This window comes from Ostrea edulis, chromosome 6 (genome assembly GCF_947568905.1).
Source record: "Ostrea edulis chromosome 6, xbOstEdul1.1, whole genome shotgun sequence".
Taxonomy (NCBI): Eukaryota; Metazoa; Mollusca; class Bivalvia; order Ostreida; family Ostreidae; genus Ostrea; species Ostrea edulis.
Window position 1 is genome coordinate 46,843,473 of NC_079169.1, and position 20,012 is coordinate 46,863,484.

Below are 20,012 nucleotides of genomic sequence, written 5' to 3' on the forward strand. Positions count from 1 at the left end.
TTTTAAATTTACACTTGCTGGGAAATTATTGAAATTTTAAACATGTCTTCTTTTGATTGACTATAACACATATATCATAACGTGATGACAAAGAACCACATTACTCGAGCGGAAATTGTGCACGTTGCATTTTCCTACGAAAAAACAACAATCCAATATTTTCATACCAATCGAGGTCTAATTCTGTCCCTGGCCGTCTTGGTGTGAATATAATTGTTGATGATATTTTATAAATGGTTTTTAATTTTCTTCATCTACGAGTATAAAATCTGAACGCTAATGTACATGTACAGATTCGTCCAGCAGAAATTGTGGCCTGTAGAGTGTCTACAAACTCAATGTTAATTGCGAGGGGATAATAATTGTATAATTATATTTATTATATAGCTAATAAATAGTCTAATATAAAATCTGCGTAAAATCTAGAGAATGTTAGCGTTCAATATCCTGAGAATTTATTGAACGCTAACTTTGCATTGCGTAGTGTATGCGCCCGAAACATTCCAAGTATGAACGTTCAATATTGACGTTACCGTAACGACGTAAACAAGCCAAAATGGCAGACGACGGTCCTCCGAATCTGACAGAGCCGGTATTTGATATTTACTTAAGCAAAATGTTTTACTGTACATAAATTATGATGTCCCCATTTACAAAATCAGTTTCCTTCATGCATTAATGACGGGTTAAATATTGAAAAGTTAAGAAATGCATGCTGTTATTGCACACTGCCAATATTGATGAATTCTCGTCTATTTTGGAGTAGTTTGAGTGAAAAGGGATATAATTTAACAACTAAATACTTTAGCTACATAATAAAAGGGTTATTGAACTTATATGGGTGAATATTGGCACTCGTTGGCTGTCAAAATGCACTCGCAAGCTCGTGCATTTTCCCAACCAACGAGTGCCAATATTCACCAATATAAGTTCAATAACCCTATAATACTTTGCAAATCTACATTATAATGATACAGCATTAATGAATGCTCTTCATAAATGCAAATCCAGCGATTCCATCTACGTGTATACATAATCAGCTTTGTGGTAAAAAAAAATGTACACAAGAAAATCATTTTAACATATTTTTAATTACTTTAAATGTAAATTAGTTTAAAACAAAATTAATGATGATATTGCATTCTCAATCACTCAACATTCACACGGATAAATATGAAAAATGTATCATGTATACATAACCAATTCACATCTCGCAGTACTGGAATGGATCTTAGTGAAAACCACATCTCGCAGTACTGGAATGAATCTCAGTGGAAACCACATCTCGCAGTACTGGAATGAATCTCAGATACTATATGCAATGTTTTTAACCAATGTCACTGGAGAAAATACGTAAATCGGCATTGGTCCTGCACTAAACACAGTATAATGTTATGGTACACTTACAGAGAGTACAATTAATATTTGAAGAAAACTATATCCCAGTTGTTCTGTTCTCAGAAAGTTGTTCATGGTGCAGGAGATATGGAAAATTGTTATCCATTCCAGCCATAAAAGTAAAGAACTGAACTATCCTCTTCTCTTTCTCTGTTCCTAGCTCACTTTATTTCTGCTGAGTTAATGTATTTGCAAGCCTGCAAAATATTAACAACACTGCAATTAAATCATATTTTCCTTTCCAAAGAAAACAAAGGTCTGTGTTTCTCCTCAGTAGAGTGAAAAACATAAGTTCCCATGTAATTGTGTTCCTCATACATATATTTCATAACCTTTTTAACTAAATCATTTCATATAGTATTTTCTAATTCAAAGGACTTATGTGCCATACTGGCCTTTCTGGGTCCCCATAAAACTTAAATAACTTATTCACATTTGTAAATTGACTTGACTAATACTGCTCATCAGTCATTCATGACATTCAAAAATTGCATGCACATCTGTAAATTAATTGGCTCAACTAAAACTGTTCATATGCACTAATGAGACTCTAATTGAAGTTATATTGCCAAAAATCAATGAGTAACTATGAACAAATCCTAAGCAATTTGCCACTTGGCCTGTCACTGAAATCAGCATCTAGTGAGGCTAGTGACTTTCTTTCAGGAGAATTACATTTAATCTTTTTATGGAAATCAACCAGTCTTAATCAAAGATGCAATGGCTAATTTACAGAGTGGTTGAGTTTCTTCAGATAGGATGTTATAAACAGATACAAATCAGTCATTTTGGTAGTTCATTATCTGAGAATTCTGTCATATGTTCTACAAACAAGAATGGTCTACATTAAAGCAAAATCATCAAGACTGCAGGACTGATAGTGATGTCATATTTATGCTCCTTTAATGGTTACCTAGTCTCCAATGTTTCCTTTCATTTAACCTGTTAATCCTGGTCTTATGCAAGTTTACTAAATTACAAAAAATGCTTTACTTTTCAATTTTTTCGATCTATTGTGCTAACTACAGAAGACAAAGTGAACAGCATGAGTTAGCATGTCATGACAATATGTTTACACTAGTTACTGTGCTCTTGCATTATAGATACCTATAAACAAATATGCTTGCGTTATATTTACATTACATATAAAATTTCAAAAAGAATCCTAAAAGTCTTGTAATTTCAGTTTCCATGCTTGTCAGTCAACATAATTAACAACCATAGAATAGCTATGGCTGCGTTCTTAAAGGTAATTTGGTGATGTTGTTTAGCATTCATTGTAATGTCAATGTGATTGTTATTTCAACAATGGGATACAGTCAAAGTGACATTGTTGCATGGTTAAGGTTATCCACTTGACAACTCGCCACTCCCAGCAAAATTTCAAGTGGGCAATCAAATACCACTTGACAAATGAAGCTTTTCCCAAAACAATACCATATTCTAAGATTTTATAATTCTACTTTCACTTTTCATAAAACACTTTGCTGACAAAGATTACAAGTGGGAAAAAAATGAAGGGGGGGGGGGGGGTTGGGGTTTGTCCTCAAAGTCAAAAAATAGAAAGAAAAAAATAATAGAAATGCCAACATAAAAAATACACTATCCCAATTATGAACACAAATAATCAGGGAGTAGCGACAGCGAGACTGACAATGAAGGTGAGAGCATGTGTTTGAAAGATCAAGAGAGAGACACAGGAAGAGAGAGACACAGAAAGACTCCAGAGAGAGAACTTAAATATGGGGAAAACAAATCATGTGAATAAAAAGAACCAATCCAAATTTCACATTTTATCAGTTTTTAATTAAGTAGTATAATGTGGGCACATAAACTTGCAGAAGTCAGGATCCCACATGGCACCAAAAGTTTCAACAATTAACCACAATCCTGCTATGGTCTTACACCTTATTTCCATTCTTTAGAGTTTTTCATAAGGAAATTATGTTGTACTGCAAATAATACTAAAAAATTGACTTAAAATTAATTATTATCCTTATCACAGATTTTCAAATCCACATTTCAATATGCTAATAATGTAGAACTTTGAACATACCATTCCATAGCCTCCTCTAGACCTGTGCCTTTAATGGCCGATGTCTTAAAAATCTGGTATTTATGTGTGGTAATAGATGTCAGACCAAGAGCATTAGCAACTTCACTCGGTGTCATAGCTCCCTCTATATCTTGTTTGTTGGCAAATATGACTAAAATAGCTTTCTTTAACTCATCTTCCTGTAAAAAAAAAAAATAAACAAAAAATCACTCAATCTATGGTGGCCATACAGTATCAAATATCACTATGTTACAGGGCTAAAACTTTGCCCCATTCCCAAAGGAAAGAGTCAATTAATGGGATGAACAAGAGGCCCATAGGCCAAAGTGCTCACTTGAGACAATCCTATTCTTCAGAAGATTTCTAAAAGATTTTGTTTTACTTTTATACCTATATTCCCATGAATTTTTTTTTTACCTCATAACATGACCCCATCCCTAGCCCCATGGGGTCATGACTTAGGGTAATCATATTTCATATCTAAGAAATGAATGGTGTCAAAGTGATTTTAGTAATCATGATATTATTTTAAAGAGTTTATCAAATATATAATTATATATTATTACTACAGTAACTTGATCAAGTTACTGTAGTAATGATAAATTTATTATATACCCCTTCTGCATTTTAAATCCACATTTATAAGATAGTAAATGTAATCCAAACTCAGTATTAAGTCTTCCCCGGAAGACATGTGTCGCCTGCTAGTTCATTCTATATGTAATATATCATGTATAATGTTGAAAAAGTAATTATAAGTCCCGGCAAACAGGAAGTTGATAAGCGACAGATTCGAAAATGTCTTACACAATACAGTTGGCCACACTGATGCTCTGTGCCAAATATCAGGGAGTTGCCCCATGTGGTTCTTGAGAAAAGTGTGACAGAAAGTTTTTGTGACGACGCCAGACGACGACACAGGACGACAGATAGTGATCCCTATATGTCGCCACTGCGTGTAACGCAGGCGACACAATTATCAAAAACACAGACATACCATGAAATTATATTTTGTGTACTCAGTTTTGTTTTGTGATGCGGTCAATATTTTCCACAAATAACGTTGTGTTGATGCATTGTGACATCATCAGTTTCAGAGGATACTGATACGGAATCAGAAAACCACAGTGTGGTGATCCGGAAAACCGGATCACACTCTGTGAAATCCACGGTATAAAAGAACGACACATTGATGGGTACACATGTATATAATAAATGTAAATATAATCCACCTTAACAGTATTAAATTTATGAAATTTTGATTAGGCCATAATTAAAAATGTCCTTGTTTCCCCTAAACTGACTGTAAATTTTCAGACTGGATAGTTACTAGGGTACATGTAGGTAATTTTTTTTTTCATTTGGATGTTGAATGTGTATTTTAAATGTTACATTCTGCATGAGTTTGATATTAATAATATGATATCAATAAATCAGAGAAACATGAACACTCTTAGAACAGACTGCAGTACACATGGAATGTCAAAACAGTATTGCTGTTAACATGTTTTAAACATAAAGATAGATGAGACACTTCTACAGATTACAAGTACATCATATTTATAGAAGTGATTAGATGCATCTGAATGAGATGTACAATACACTGACTAAACTATGTTTTAAAATATCATTGACAACCTATCTTTTGAGATTTGGTATACAAAACTACAGTGTACATACCGACAGAATATATATATATATATATTTAATAACGTTTGGTCATTTAGAAAGGATATTCAAGTACTAACATCTAAAATTTCAAACATATATGAGATATACATGTATTTAACGATGTTCTTCAAGTTATGAAATTTATTTCATAAATGCATAATATACCTATAGACATTGATCATTTTGTAAACACTAACAAAATTGGGTGGTTTTTGTTCTTGTCAATATGCTTTTAAAGATGAAAAAACCAAATAAAATCTTATTCTGACAATCAATTTTACCTTACATCAGACTATGTATTCTGTGTCAATGGTTTAAAAGACTTAATTCAGAATTAAAAATTTGCATAACTTCAGTTAAATCAAAATACAACTGTACATTTTAGTGCTTTATCAACTTGTTCCCCCAAATCGCCACAGTGGTCTAAAGGTAGAGTGTTTGCCCCATAAGCAGAAGGTCAGGGTTTAAATCCCAGCCGCAACAGACCCAAGTCATTAAAACAGGTAGTGACAGTTCCATCACCAAATGTTTGGCATCAGGTGTGAGTGTCACAGGTCCTTGGAGATTACCTTAAAAATGGACGTCCCGTGTCACAATAGGTGTGGCATGCTAAAGAACCCTCAGTGCTCAATGGCCGTAAGCCCCAAGCAAAGGCCTAAATTTGAAGCCCTTCACCGGTCTTGGTGATGTCTCCATATGAGTGAAAAATTCTTGGGAGGGACATTAAACAAGATACAATCAATCAATCAATTGTTCCCCCAAAGAGCAGATTCACAGTTAAATCAATATGTAAATCATACTGCATTTCTCTTAGTCAAAATAATTTGAGTTCCAGTGTAATGTTTCATTAAAAATCCTTTTGACACACTGTAATGTATATAATTTTGTTGAAAATTTATAATCAGAATTTTCTTTTTTCGTGTAAACTTTAGATTTGGTTCCTCTAAATAGTAAACTACAGGCTAAATGTTGAATATTCAATGTGTAATACATTCATGAATTTTGAATCAAGACTGTGAAACGGGAACCATTTGCATTTTTTAGTTCGGAAAATATCTTTGAACATGCCGGATATTATAGCAGAGAATATACTGATTTACTGCCCTCACCAGCAGTGATACAAAACTTTACAAGCCTACACTTCAATCATGCTTAATAATCATTTAGTTAACAAAGCAGTATTTTCATGATTTTTTTTGTAATAAACAATGTATTTATTTATTATAGTAATAAAACAATGAGACTTAATTTTTCACAACAATTATAATTTTTTTCAATTCTGTGCAGTATCAGTTCAAAGCATTTTGCAGTGTAAAACAAGAAATCGAGCTGTTGAGCCATATTTTGTTGCAGTTTTTGGAAATAGGAGAGAAGGCAATGAATGCAGTCATGCCATATATGACTTTTTAAGATAAATTATTGCAGAAAAGAATGGTAATTAATACATTTGCATAGCATATTCCCTGCAAGCTCATAAGGCCAACATTCTCAAAGGAGTATCATTTGGTGTAATTTGAAGCTAGGTACCTTGTGTTATTATTAGTATAGTCCTCATAACTTATTACAGAAACAAGTGCCTGTGAGACGGACGCACGGATGCCTAATAAAATGTGATCAGAAAAGCTCAAACGAGCTAAATAACTCCTAATAAAATGTGATCAGAAAAACTCAAATGAGCTAAATAACTCAATACACATTACAAAGATGCTGAGTTTTTTCCCCAGTATTTTTACTCGAATTCTCTTTGCAGTCTGAGGTAAACTCGACATTTTTCCAACACAAACTTGGAAAGCTGAAGTTACCTTGAAATATCTCTGAAGACCTTACCTCTAACATTGAGAACAATTCTTGCTTGGAAATTCCCATTCTTTCCCTGTCCATGCTGTCAACTACATATATGATTGCATCTGTATTTGAGTAATAACATCTCCAGTATGGTCTGAAACAGACATAAAACTATTTAACAAAGAAAGGTAACTCAAAATACAGAAGACATGAAGAGGTTGAACTTTATAGTATACATATAAAATATTACTAGGCTAACTGACTTGTAAAATGTACAGTACAGTGGATGATCTGAAAGGGGTGAGACACAATTCACACAACCCTAGTGCAAATTTCATCCGGGAAACTATTTACTGAGAAAGTTACTTCATGCCATAACTGGATTCATCTGCTCTTCTAGACAAGTTAAAATTGGCTCCGGATGAGTGAATGCCACAACAAGACTATCTTTAACCCGCCCTAGTGTCAAAACTCTGACACTAGGGCAGGTTCAAAATAGTCATATAGTGGCATTCACTCTTCCCAATTTTAACTTGTCCAGAAGAGCAGATGAATACTCTCTTTGCACCACATGATTTGTTGAAAGTTGGATCTTATAATTAACATTTTAGGGTTTTTTTCTGTTGTAGAAAAGAAACGTTTGAAAATGGGTCAATTTTTGCCACACCCCTTAAGCTCTGAGGGTGCAAAAGTCCTAAAATTTACAACTTATGTCTCCCATGTCCCCAAGATGCTTCAAACCAATTTGAAAAGAATTGGAATGCTTGTTATCAAGGAGTTAAAAATGTTCAATTGTTAACACACGACAATGGACACAGACCAATAGCAATAGGTCACCTGAGTGACTTTGGTGTCCTAAAAATATCATGGAACGAGTAATACTGTTATAGGAACGACTGGTCATTATATCTATTTTTTCTTACCGTGAATGTGATGTATCAATATGGTTACAGAAAAAGCTTACCTAATACTAGTTTGTCCTCCCAAGTCCCACACTTGGAATTTCAAGTTCTTGTACTGTACTGTCTCCACATTAAAGCCAATGGCTAAATTCATAAACAAAAATGATATTCATCAGTAAATGCATTATTTATAAACATATCATGAATTCAAATTAAAAAGAAATGATCAAAAATCTGAAAACTAAACAATCTAGGTAATGGTTGTGTTTTTATAACACGGTACAGATATACAGACTCCGAAGCGTACTACTACACCAGTGGAACGGTGAACGAATTCTGAACGGTTTGGTAAAGAGCAGTTTTGTTTAGGGTACAAACACTGAACGGTTTGAACAGAACAGTTCTCAGCGAGAACGTAACTCTCTTATCAAAAATAGAATGCTTTGGCCTCAATTTCAAATTCTGAGTTTCAGACATTTTTGGTACTTTTTACTCATTTATAGACATTGCTGGAAAGAGAGAAATTCCTAGTTTAAATAAAAATTTGATTTAATCTAAATTATGAATATTTTAAAATAGATGGAAAGGGGGCTAAAATTAAATTAATACATACAGCTACACATGCTTTAAATTCCATATGGGAATATTTACATGTAATAATGTAATGTAAATATTTACATGTAATAATGTAATGTAAATATTTACATGTAATAATCTAATGTAATCAATAGAAAACAACTTTTTTTTATTCATTAATAAAAATCGCATTAGGTCATTTCAGGTCAGATTTCAATAACATTGTCATTCTTAACTTAACAATGTTATGAAATTTTTCGATTACTAAAGCAGATGGGTTTTTTTTTTTTAACAAGAGGCCCAAGGGCCACATCGCTCACCTGAGTCACCTTGACCCATATTTAAAGATTTTCCCTATACATTAGCGTGTAAAACTTTGATCCCTATTGTGGCCCCAACCTATCCCTGGGGAGCACGCATTTTACAAACTTGAATCTGTACTATATGTCAGAAAGCTTTCATGTAAAGGTTAACTTTTCTGACCCAGTGGTTCTTGAGAACAAGATTTCTAAAGATTTTCATTACATATTTGTATGTAAAACTTTGATCCCCTACCGTGGCCCCACCCTACCCTCAGGGGCCATGATGTTAACAAACTTAAATCTGCACTATGTCAGAAAGTTTTTATGTAAATGTAAATGACCCAATGGTTCTTGAGAAGAAGATTTTCAAAGATTTTCCTTATATATTTCTAGCATGGTTCTAACAAACTTGAATCTGCATTACATCAGGAAGATTTCATGTAAATCTAAACTTTTCTGGCTCAGGTCAGGTGTTCTTGAGAGGAAGATTTCTAAAGATTTCCCCTATAAATTCCCATATAAATCTTTGATTCCCTATTCTGGCCCTACTCTACCCCCTGGGACCATGGTTTTAAAAAACCTGAATCTGCACTATATCAGGAAGCTTTTGTGTAAATATAAACTTTTCTGGTCCTGTGGTTCTTGAGAAGAAGATTTTAAAAATTTTCCCTATATATGTAAAACTTTGATCCCCTATTGTGGCCCCATCCTATCCCCAGGGGCCATGATTTTACAGTCAGTGATATTAAGATTTGCAAACCACAAGCCATTCGGGCACCCATTTTCAGGAAATCCACATGCCCAAACTCAATTTCACTTCCCCCCCCCCCAAAAAAATGTACAAAAACATTGAATAATGAAAGTTGCTGAAAATGAAAGTAAATTATACACATGCGAAATCTGAATAATTTTTAAGACAAATCCCGAACAGACCAAGTGAAGATGCGTAATTAATGGGACGAATGACTTTGTTTGGGGCGAGTTGTTCTAATTCTATGACTTGAGCATGCACGTAATATTTATTTACTTCCGATTGTCAAATTAAAACTCCGATGGGTATATTTTTTTTTACAAGCCAGTCGGACTTGTTGCCAACCGGATTGTACAAGTCCGACAGGAAAATCACTGGCCGCGGGCATTTGGACTACCGCTAATTTCGCAGACTGATTTTAACAAGCTTGAATCTGTACCATGTCAGGAAGCTTTCATGTAATTTTGTACTTTCCTGGCCCAGTAGTTCTTGAGAAGAAGATTTTTAAAAATTTTCCCTATATTTATTTGCATGTAAATCTTTTATCCCCTATTGTGGCCCCATCAAACCCCCTGAGGCCATGGTTTTAATAAACTTGAATCTGCTCTAATGCCAGGAAGCTTTCATATGAATTTCAGCTCTTCTGGCCTAGTGGTTCTTGAGAAGAAGATTTTTAAATTACCCCACCCTATTTTTGCATTTTTGTGATTATCTCCACTTTGAAGGGGACATGGCCCTTCATTTGAACAAACTTGAATCCCCTTCACCCAAGGATGCTTTGTGCTGAGTTTGGTTGAAATTATCCAGTGGTTCTGGATGAAAATGTGAAAAGTTTCCGACAATAACGACAACAACGATGGCAGACAATGGGCAAATTTTGATCAGAAAAGACAATGGGCAAATTTTGATCAGAAAAGACAACGGACAAATTTCGATCAGAAAAGCTCACTTGAGTCTTTGACTCAGGTGAGCTAAAAACACTTTTCTCAAAAATTTCATTTTGTTTCAGCCAGAATTTCAACAGTTGTTTCTGTCCTTAAGTTTACACTTGTGTTTTCCTTGGGTCTGAAATCATCAGCTTTAATATATCATTTTATATATTTAAGACTGAATGATGTTGAGCCCCGACTAAAATAGGAGATAACATGAGCAGTAAGAACAAATTATTTTCCCATCTTCAAAAATGAGCCACGGACGCCCTTGTTGTCAACAATACTTTAAACAGCCCCTCTTTCAGGTTTCCTTTTTATAGTTAAATATTTTCTTAGATTGTTTAGTTGTCAGTAATCCAGTTTCTTTACCCTAACTAGGTCGAATACCCATATTGTTTAACTGGATATTTTGTTCTTGCGTAATAAACTGTAAAACAGACATTTCCGAAATTCTGAAAGATGACTTCTATTATTGCACCTGGCATGCCAAGAATACTAACAAAGTTTACCCACAGGATTTCATTTATCTATTTGGGGGGGGGGGGGGGGGGGGGGGGCACATTATTGTCATTTGTATTCATTTTCCAAATTATCCATACACATTTTACTGACAATCCAAACTTGTCAGCAGGTCGCCATTTAGGCAAACTAGATTAACAAACAAAACAGGTTGTCAAAAATCATTTCAGGGTGGAAATGGCGAGGTGACAAGCTGTTCAAACTGTTAAAGAACTTCAGCAAAAACATTCAGCTTACTTGGAATTGTTGTAACGACTTCTCCAACTTGTAGTTTATATAAAATTGTAGTTTTTCCTGCACCATCCAAGCCCAAAATCAAAATTCGTCTCTCTCTTGATCCAAACAATCCAGAAAAGTAACTCCAAATACCACCTGTAATTAAATGCAATGGTCATTTCAAAGGCCTCAATAATAAACCCTGTATAATAGACAACACAAATGTCTGCAATTATCACTACTTGGTTCATGGATCAATACAGTTGGTATATCTAATCTTGGATGACATGAAATGCAAACTGAACATACATTCCTCCTAGAGGAAGCTTTTGACTAAATTTCAAACCATTTGACCTTGAAAAACAATATACATCCTCCGCTTGACATAAGGTGTATGTGTACCAAGTTTGACGGTCCTACAGCCCCAACGGTTCGGTCTGTATCCTGCCTACAATGTTTTCCTATTTACTGATACTACGACCTCAACCTTGAAACTAATAGGAATCTTCCTCTCATCATAGTGATCAAATATACCAAGTTGTAAGATCCTGGAGCATACGGTTCATTTTGCATTTTTATCTACAAGGTCCGGACAGACCGACGACGCCATACCATAATACATCCTGTCTTTGATGGGCGTTTATAAACTGTAAAATTTTAGGACTTCTTACGTTGAGCTCAGCATACCTAATTGAAGACCTATAAGTAATTAAATACCTAGAGAAACAGATTTGTGCATCAAATTTTATCTTTAATTTTTTCCCAATTTTGTCACTTCTCTAATTTTCTTATAGTGAGATCTCCTTGCTATATTGCAATTATCCCTGAAGGGACTAGAAAACTGACACGGTCAGCAAGGGCCCCGCCGAGAGTTATTAGTGGAAAGTGACATCTGTATTTGATATAGCAATGTTTGGAGCTGGTATATATGTTAGAATTAATAATATATAAAGATACATTGGAATGCCAATTTGTGAAAAAGGCATCATGAAGCATATTTATGAGAGACTTATGCAATTTAAATTACTTCTGTTTGACACACACTCATGACATCCACTCAAACACAACAGAGTGCAACAAAATCCCATTCTAATAGGGGATTCAAAATGGATAACTGGTACAAAATATAGTACATACTATTCGAAAAAGATTATGAATTTGACATATTGATGTCTTGGAAAAGGAAATTCTGACATCGGGGCTCTAAGTGTTTTCAAACACATTGTCATTTGATAAAAGTGTTCTACAATTTTTAAAAATAGAGATTAATATGTCTTTACATACATAAGTGAGAAAGTTTCCATTATTCCTAGCCGATACATACCATGTATGCGCAAAAAATTAATGCGCAAATATCAAAATACTCACGTAGAAAATGTGGACCTTACCGTCAACAAGCGCAGTGAAACACGCCATTTCGAGATTTTCGCCGACGAAAGCTCGGTAACAGTAATGAATAAGGTACACTCATTTTGTATCTATTTTGTGACTTTCTTTATTAAAAGGAACAGTTCTCTAATGTGTAAGGTGCAATTACTACATAATCATGAAGCAGTTTCACTTTGCAACCGGATATAAGAAATTTTATTTCGCATTCCGATCCCGATCGAAAGTTGTTGACTGGGAATGACGTGTTTAAATTAATTCAATATACATGTAACATCAAGCATTTTTTATATCACATTAAAAAAAAAACCAAATATATACACATACACAATGTTGTAGAGTTATTTCTTGTAAATTTTCTATATATCAATACACTGCATATCATAATTCAAATTGAATTATCTCCCTTAGACAGTGGTAAATAAATACGGTCATAATAAGAAAGATGATGACATTCAAACAGACAAAGTGACATGACTTCAAAATCTATAGGTATCTTCCTCTTATTGTAAAGTATTTCTGTACAAAATTTGAAAACTGTACAATGAAAACTATTTGAGTTATCGTGTCACAAAGAAAGTGTTCATAATAACAAAGATAATGACACACATACATACAGACAGACAAAGTGACATGACCCCAAAATCTATCGGTGTCTTCCTCTTATTGTAAAGTATTTCTGTACAAAATTTGAAAACTGCACAATGAAAACTGTTTGAGTTATTGTGTCACAAAGAAAGTGTTCATAATAACAAAGATCATGCCGTACAGACAGACAGACAAAGTGAAATGACCCCAAAATCTGTAGGCTTCTTCCTCTTATTGTACATTATTTCTGTACAAAATTTGAAAACTGTACGATAAAAACTGTTTGAGTTATCATGTCACAAAGAAAGTGTTGACGTACAGACGGACGGACGGACAATGTGATTACTATAGGGCTTCCCGCATTTCATGCGGGGCCCTAATAATTTACCTAATTTCTTTTTACTGTCAGTAAAAGGTACATTTTCCCTCTGACAACAAATGAATATTTCCCCTTCCAAAGGTGAACATTTTCCTTCAGTTGTAGAAATTACACAAAATTGTATCAGAATTATTACAAAAATCATTTTTATAATAATTCTAAGTCCTTTTCTATAATTATCATAATTCTATAATTATCATAATTCTATAATATCTAATTATAAATAATGAGTAATCAATCAATTTATATGCCTGTTTTAAGATATTATAATCGGAGGATTATATATATGCCCCCCATACCCCTTCCCCTGGAATCTCACAAAGTTCTGCATTCTGAAAAATCCCCCTTAACTATGAAATGGGTAGTAGCATCTAAAAGATAGTGGCTAAAACTCTTTTGCAAGAAAATAAACATTACCATAAACTGGTGTTTTGTTGTTTTGATTGAAATTAATGACAAATCTCACTTATCTGAAGTGCAACACAATCAAGATGGTGCGAATTGCCTCTGTAAAATTGATAACACCGTCAAGAAATTTTATATCAACGTTGCTGCGTAAGAAAGAAGGATCTTGCTATAGAGGAAGTGTTCCCAACCTTCTCAATGTAAAATACCAGCAAGATTTTTACAAAAAATGTATCAATAATATCTAGCAAAGGCCTGTTCATGAAGTGCTAAAGATAACACATATGTGAAAAGAAAAAAACAAATTGGCAAAAGAAAAGAGATAATCTCTACATTTATAACTGAAAATTCTGTGAGCCTTATGGGCACCACCATTTTGTTCAACTTTCTGCATCTTCGCCTGTCTCTATTAAAAAAATTTATTAAGCCATACAAAGAGTTCCGAGTATATATGTAATTGTTATTCATTTAGTTTCTTCAACAGTCATTTGAGTTTTAAATTTCATTACCAAAACTACAAGACTTTGATTTTTATATATTTTTTTTTTGGTGGAAGAGGGCTACAACTCCTTAGGATCTCCGTAATGATGCAAATGTGATTCACTCCCACAACATTTTCGACCATTCTAAACATTTGCTGACTTTCAATCTTTACGTAAATAAAATGATATCTATGTTTCTTAGTCAATATATAAATTTACAACCTGCAACTTACTATTTGTGAGGCTCTATTCTACCGTTTTTAACAGTTTCGATAAATTCCAATTTCTTGATTCGTATTTGTGCGCCATGTTTGATGAACTGAAGTTTCAACTTCCGATTGTCATGTTATTTGCATATGCCATATTAGGTAGTATTTACATCAATGGGCAAGTACGGAGGCAAAAGCTATTTCGTCGGTATTAAAAAGGTTTAGATTTAATATCAAGTTAAAAAACGATCAGCATAGTGTGAATTCTTTCTACAACCATATGATTTTCCTTTCTTTGTCGGAGTGGCTCGAGTAACTACATTTTCGCGCATTTTGTCAATGTTTATGTTTTTCAGTAGATCCACCTACGAGATCTTGCGATAACAAGTATGGTGGAGCAGATGAAGAATTTTGCATGCTTTACTTGATGTTTTATTAGACATGTCTATGCAAGCACAAAGTTGGTATTCCTTTTGGTGTAAACAACATTTGGGACTAATACATGGAGCATATTATAGGTTATTCATAAAATTATTTTGCACCCTTACGGAGATCCTATGGAATTGTAGAACTGTTTACAACGTATCAGATATCTATATTGTCAATTGCTTATTCATGTAAATTTGTGTTGAGAGTGAAAGGAGTGAGTGTGAATATTTTTTTTTTTATTATTTATTTAATTAATAAATTTGTTATTGTTTATTCTACAACTAATCGTTAGTCTTTGCTCAATCTGACAAAATCCAAAAAGAACTCTTTACAATGTGAAATACATATTAATCTTTCGTAAGCAAATTCGCCGTAACATCTAAACATTTAACAAGCAATCTTAAAATGTATTTCACATGCTTTAACATCTCAAGCCTAAGTGGACTCTTTTCCATATATTTTTTAAATATTCTTTAATACCGGGCTTCGGCCCGTCTGCAAAGCAAAGCTCTAAAGGTAACACGTATGTAAAAGAAACAAGAGGCCCATGGGCCACATTTCTCACCTTGGCCTATATCTAAAGATTTTCCATATATATTTGCATGTAAAACTTTGGTCCCTATTGTGACCTTAACCTACCCCGGGGACCATGATTTTTACAAACTTGAATTTGCACTATGTCAGGAAGCTTTCATGTAAATGTAAACTTCTTTGGCCCAATGGTTCTTGATTAGAAGACTTTTAAAGATTTTCTCTATATATTAGTAGCGAGCTAAGCTCGTGTCGAGCTCGCTCCAATGATTACACATATGAGTCACGTGATTTGCTCTTCATCAGCTGAAAAAAGATGAGTATTACCCATAATGCTTCTGGAAAAATGTCGCTGTCACTGCGGTATACTTCATAGACAATCACGTAATTAAAATAATTAGACTGTTTAGAACCATAAACGTTTTTTAAATTCCAGACACGCTTTCTCATAGCTTCAAACGTTTTGTTTTTGCTTGGTTTAAGAGAAGAAGAAAACACATTGCAGCTAATATGACGTCACATTGCAACTGTTTACACTCACCGCAGCGTTATATTTCCCGCGTTAAATGAAGAGGCGGATAAAATGTCTACAAGTCGTGTTGCAAGATGTTAATGGGCTTCGCTCGTCTCAACGGTCACACCGTACAACATATTATGTAAACTTTTTATCCCCTATTGTGTCCTCATCCTTCCCCTGGGGCCATGATTTGAAAAAACTTGAATCTGCACTATGTCAGGAAGCCTTCATGTAAATGTAAACTTTACAGGGCCAGAGATTTCAAGGGTTAGTGCGAGGTAACGAATCAATATCCCTTGACTTGTGAAGATGAAATACATATAAAAGTTAAATGATTTTCTATTTCTAATTTACCGTAATATACTGAATATCGTTATCAATTAGGTCACGCCAATAACCATTTAATGCTTCGCTTGGCCCAATGGTTACACCGTTATAAATACCATAACCATGACTTTTATTCAGCTTCGAATGCAGTTGTGGAAACTTTGCTTATCTATCGAGAAAATTCGGGTGCACAGGTAATTCTGTGAAACACATTATCACTAACTTATAATTACAATCTAATATGCCATCTTATATGCTGAGATATTCTTGTTGAGCCTTTTGAAAAATATACACTAAAATATGATAGCATATCACAAAAACATAAGAAAATTACCCATTATGAATATGATGTGATCTGTCAAACGTGTACACAACTTCTGCGCATGCTTTATTGGAGTGTAAAGTTATAAGCATGTTTTCGGAAATCTTCTTGCGCAAAAATATGATGTAATCTACGTACTGTACGTTTAATCAGATATACACATACATATATCTATCAGATTCAATGAGCTTAAATAACTACAAATTTCTTAATATTGATCCAGTACTATTGCACCATGATGAAGGAAATCAACCTTTCATTCGGATAAATACGGAAACACAAAGATTGGTTTCATTTAAGTATGTGCACACTTTTTCTGAGAGTCATTTATACATACATAATATTGTTACAGCTTAACAAAGAATATAACAAGTACAGCGTATTGCCATAAATGAGTCAACTTTCACGTTTTACGCTATGTACATATTTCACTGAAAAATATTCTGTGTTTGAACAATTTTTTATAAGCATTCTGAACTCATTATGGCTCAAATGTTTATGAAACTGGCCTGGAGGTTATAAAACGTTTTTGAGCACACTTTCATACTCAGACTCAAACTTTGTTCTCTAAATCTACTCATACTCAAAAGTGAATGTTATAAAACTTTTATAAAATCATTCTCACACTCAAATGGAATACATGCTCAAGATTTTTTGAGTATTTTTCGGAGCTTGCTCAGAGTTATACTCAAAACAAAAATGACTGAGTTTGAGTATTACTTATTTTACTTAGGCCTGTCGTTCCGTGAGGAACATAGGCCATCGACGACAGTCCTCCAACGAACACGATTCTGGGCTGCTTTTGCTAGCTGCGTCGTGCCAGGTCAGGTTTAGTTCTGCCTCTGAGTCATGCCTCCGACCAGGTGTTTCTTGGACGTCCCTTCTTTCTCTTGCCCTGCAGGTTCCATGTCAGGGCCTGACGTGTGGTGCTGGAAGGTGGCTTTCTTAGGATGTGTCCAATCCAGCCCCACTTCCTCCGTCTGATTTGTATGTCTAAAGGTTCCTGCACTGCTCTCTTCCATATTTCTTCATTTGTGATCTTTTCAGGCCATCGGATGTTGAAGATGCGCCTGAGACAGGTGTTGTAAAATGACTGGATATTCTGCAGAGTTGTTTTGGTCGTTCTCCATGTCTCTGCTCCACACAGTAAGACGGACTTAACATTGGAGTTGAGGATCCGCAGTTTGGTAGTAATGTGGATGTTTGAGTATGAGTACGGTATAAGTTTTATAACCTCCAGGCCAGAAATATTTATTACAAAACATTTGGGCATAAATTCTATTCATGACTTTTAAACTTTTAGCAATAATTACAGAAATATGATTGATGAAACTTTGATATCAACTTTTAACATTCCGTTTCCTTATAAAATCCTTTGTAATAGTAGAGCGAAACCTTGAGTGTGGTATTCTTACAGTCATATGCATGGCTGTTTATGAAAAATAAAGAAACCGAGATCATAAAGTGTGGAAACTGTGCATTTGTGCTGTTATTTGGTGTAAAAGTTACAATGAATTGAATCTAGATAACTTATGAAAAACTGGTTGTTTTCCATGAATTATATAATAGAATAAATTAAAGTTGATTCATTTAAGGCACCGATCTGTACATGAACTGGAGATAATGATGGTGAAGATTTAGAACGCAGATTGCCCAGTATGGGCCCTACTACACTAGGTTTGCTGCGGCGATGCGACGATGGTGGTCGACCCTCAATTGGATCTACCAGCACGGTTTCCGAAAAGACGATCGACGGAAACTCAACTTATTCTCACCACCGACGACCTTGCCAGGAGCGTAGACGCCAGCAAACAAGTCGACTGCATCCTTCTTGATTTCAGTAAAGCGTTCGATAAGGTGCCACACAGCAGACTCCACTATGGCATCAGAGGAACACTCCATCGGTGGATAGCGAGTTTCCTTATTGGACGCGCTCAACAGGTGGTGCTCGATGGACAATCCTCAGCCCCCAGCACAGTCACGTCGGAAACGACCTACCTGCAGCAGTGAAATCGACCGCTAGACTGTTCGCTGACGACTGCCTTTTATACTGGAGGATCAAGTCAAATGAAGACCGGCGCATGCTACAACAAGGTCTGGAAGAATTACAGAAGTGGGAAGATCAGTGACTGATGTAGTTCAATCCCGACAAGTGCATGTGAGGTCCTACAGATCACAACGAGGAGAACTCCACTACAATCCAAGTATACCATCCACGGACAGGTAATGAACAACGTTGACTTTGTCAAGTACCTGGGACTGAACATCCATAAAACTCTCAACTGGGACGACCATCAACAAGGTAACTATAAAAAGGCACCCAACACCTTGTCCTTCCTTGGCAGAAACATCAGCCGATGCCCAACAGACAATCAAAGCCCAATGTTATTCCACACTAGCCAAGAAAGGGAGCATCAACCAGATTGAGGCAGTCCAACGCCGAGCAGCACGTTCCGCCACAGGCGATTTCCGACGAACCAGCAGTGTTACGGCGATGATGCACCAACTAAACTGGACACCACTGGAAGTCAGAGGAAACAACCCCCGAGCGGTCATGATGTACCGGATAGTGTATGAGCTGGTTGACACACCACCTGCTCCTTATCTACAGCAGACATCACTATACAGTACTCGTGGCCACTGGTCCCACATTCATGAACATCAGTGTACCGGAACTCGTACTTCCCGCAAGCCAATCAGATTGTGGAACAGTCTGTCCGGACCTCTGGTGGTAGCATGCAGTCAGCCTGGACAGCATCAAGACTCAACTGTCCCGGTCCACCTGTACATGCACTAAGCAGCACTTTTCTTTTATCTAGTTTTAATCACCACTGTAACTTAACTACTCACTACTGTAAATATGTTGCTGGCACTTCTACGCTGCGCAAAGTGCGAAAATACTTCAGTGGTTTCGGCACTTGAACGGGAAGAAGAAGAATGATCCCCTGGGAACGGAGACGGGTCTTCATGAAGGTCTGGGGATGGTTGGGTCCTCCAGAAGGTGGTGGATGAGTCCATCTCCTTTTCCTCGAGTCGATCGCTCACGGATTCCCACAGGGAATCGGGGGAAAGGTTTCTTGAAGATAGCTTGCTATTCTTCAATTGTGGCCGATCGACCCTCGATCGGATCTGAACTGGAGAAACTATAGCTCTAGACCTCTGCTTTTCTTCTTCTTTTTTTTAAAAGATAGAACGAGCTCGAGAACGTACCGAAAATTGTCTTGGCGACGTTCTGATTGGTCAACATCCTAGGCTTGGGTCATGCTGAGATGACCTCGAACGGCATGAATTGTTAGATCTTGTGTTGCAGCGTATCGTAGAGGAGCGGT

The 20,012-nt window shown here is 35.5% G+C and overlaps 2 protein-coding genes across 3 annotated transcripts; both read right to left on the minus strand.

The window, feature by feature from the left end:
- Positions 1–1,071: 1,071 nt before the first annotated feature.
- Positions 1,072–16,930, minus strand: LOC125646904 (ADP-ribosylation factor-like protein 1). 2 transcript variants are annotated; one of them, XM_048873503.2, is made up of 6 exons: positions 16,696–16,930; positions 11,130–11,264; positions 7,875–7,956; positions 6,953–7,064; positions 3,455–3,633; positions 1,072–1,595 (listed from the first exon to the last, which is right to left on the minus strand). In XM_048873503.2, the coding sequence occupies exons 1-6, from the start codon at positions 16,697–16,699 to the stop codon at positions 1,565–1,567; spliced, it is 543 nt and encodes a 180-aa protein (XP_048729460.1). In that variant the 5' UTR covers positions 16,700–16,930; the 3' UTR covers positions 1,072–1,564. The 2 variants fall into 2 exon arrangements, with proteins under 2 accessions (XP_048729460.1, XP_055995763.1); XM_056139788.1 differs by having other exon boundaries at positions 1,544–3,633; positions 16,696–16,849.
- A 600-nt stretch (positions 16,931–17,530) lies between these two features.
- LOC125647209 (uncharacterized) lies at positions 17,531–18,585 on the minus strand. Its single transcript, XM_048873902.2, has 2 exons — positions 18,459–18,585; positions 17,531–17,817 (listed from the first exon to the last, which is right to left on the minus strand). Exons 1-2 carry the CDS (start codon positions 18,583–18,585, stop codon positions 17,531–17,533), a joined length of 414 nt encoding a protein of 137 aa, XP_048729859.2.
- Positions 18,586–20,012: the final 1,427 nt, after the last annotated feature.

What these genes read in the sequence shown, in the direction of transcription:
- LOC125646904 (XM_056139788.1), bottom strand. An exon ending in AGTCGTTACAACAATTCCAA is followed by an intron (nt 7,957 to 11,129) that starts GTAAGCTGAATG and finishes TTATGAATTTAG; the next exon opens with CCATTGGCTTTAATGTGGAG. An exon ending in GGAGGACAAACTAGTATTAG is followed by an intron (nt 7,065 to 7,874) that starts GTAAGCTTTTTC and finishes TGTCTGTTTCAG; the next exon opens with ACCATACTGGAGATGTTATT.
- LOC125647209 (XM_048873902.2), bottom strand. Translation starts at nt 18,585, where the DNA reads ATGGAGTGTTCCTCTGATGCCATAGTGGAGTCTGCTGTGTGGCACCTT. An exon ending in TCCTGGCAAGGTCGTCGGTG is followed by an intron (nt 17,818 to 18,458) that starts GTGAGAATAAGT and finishes TGTGTGGAGCAG; the next exon opens with AGACATGGAGAACGACCAAA.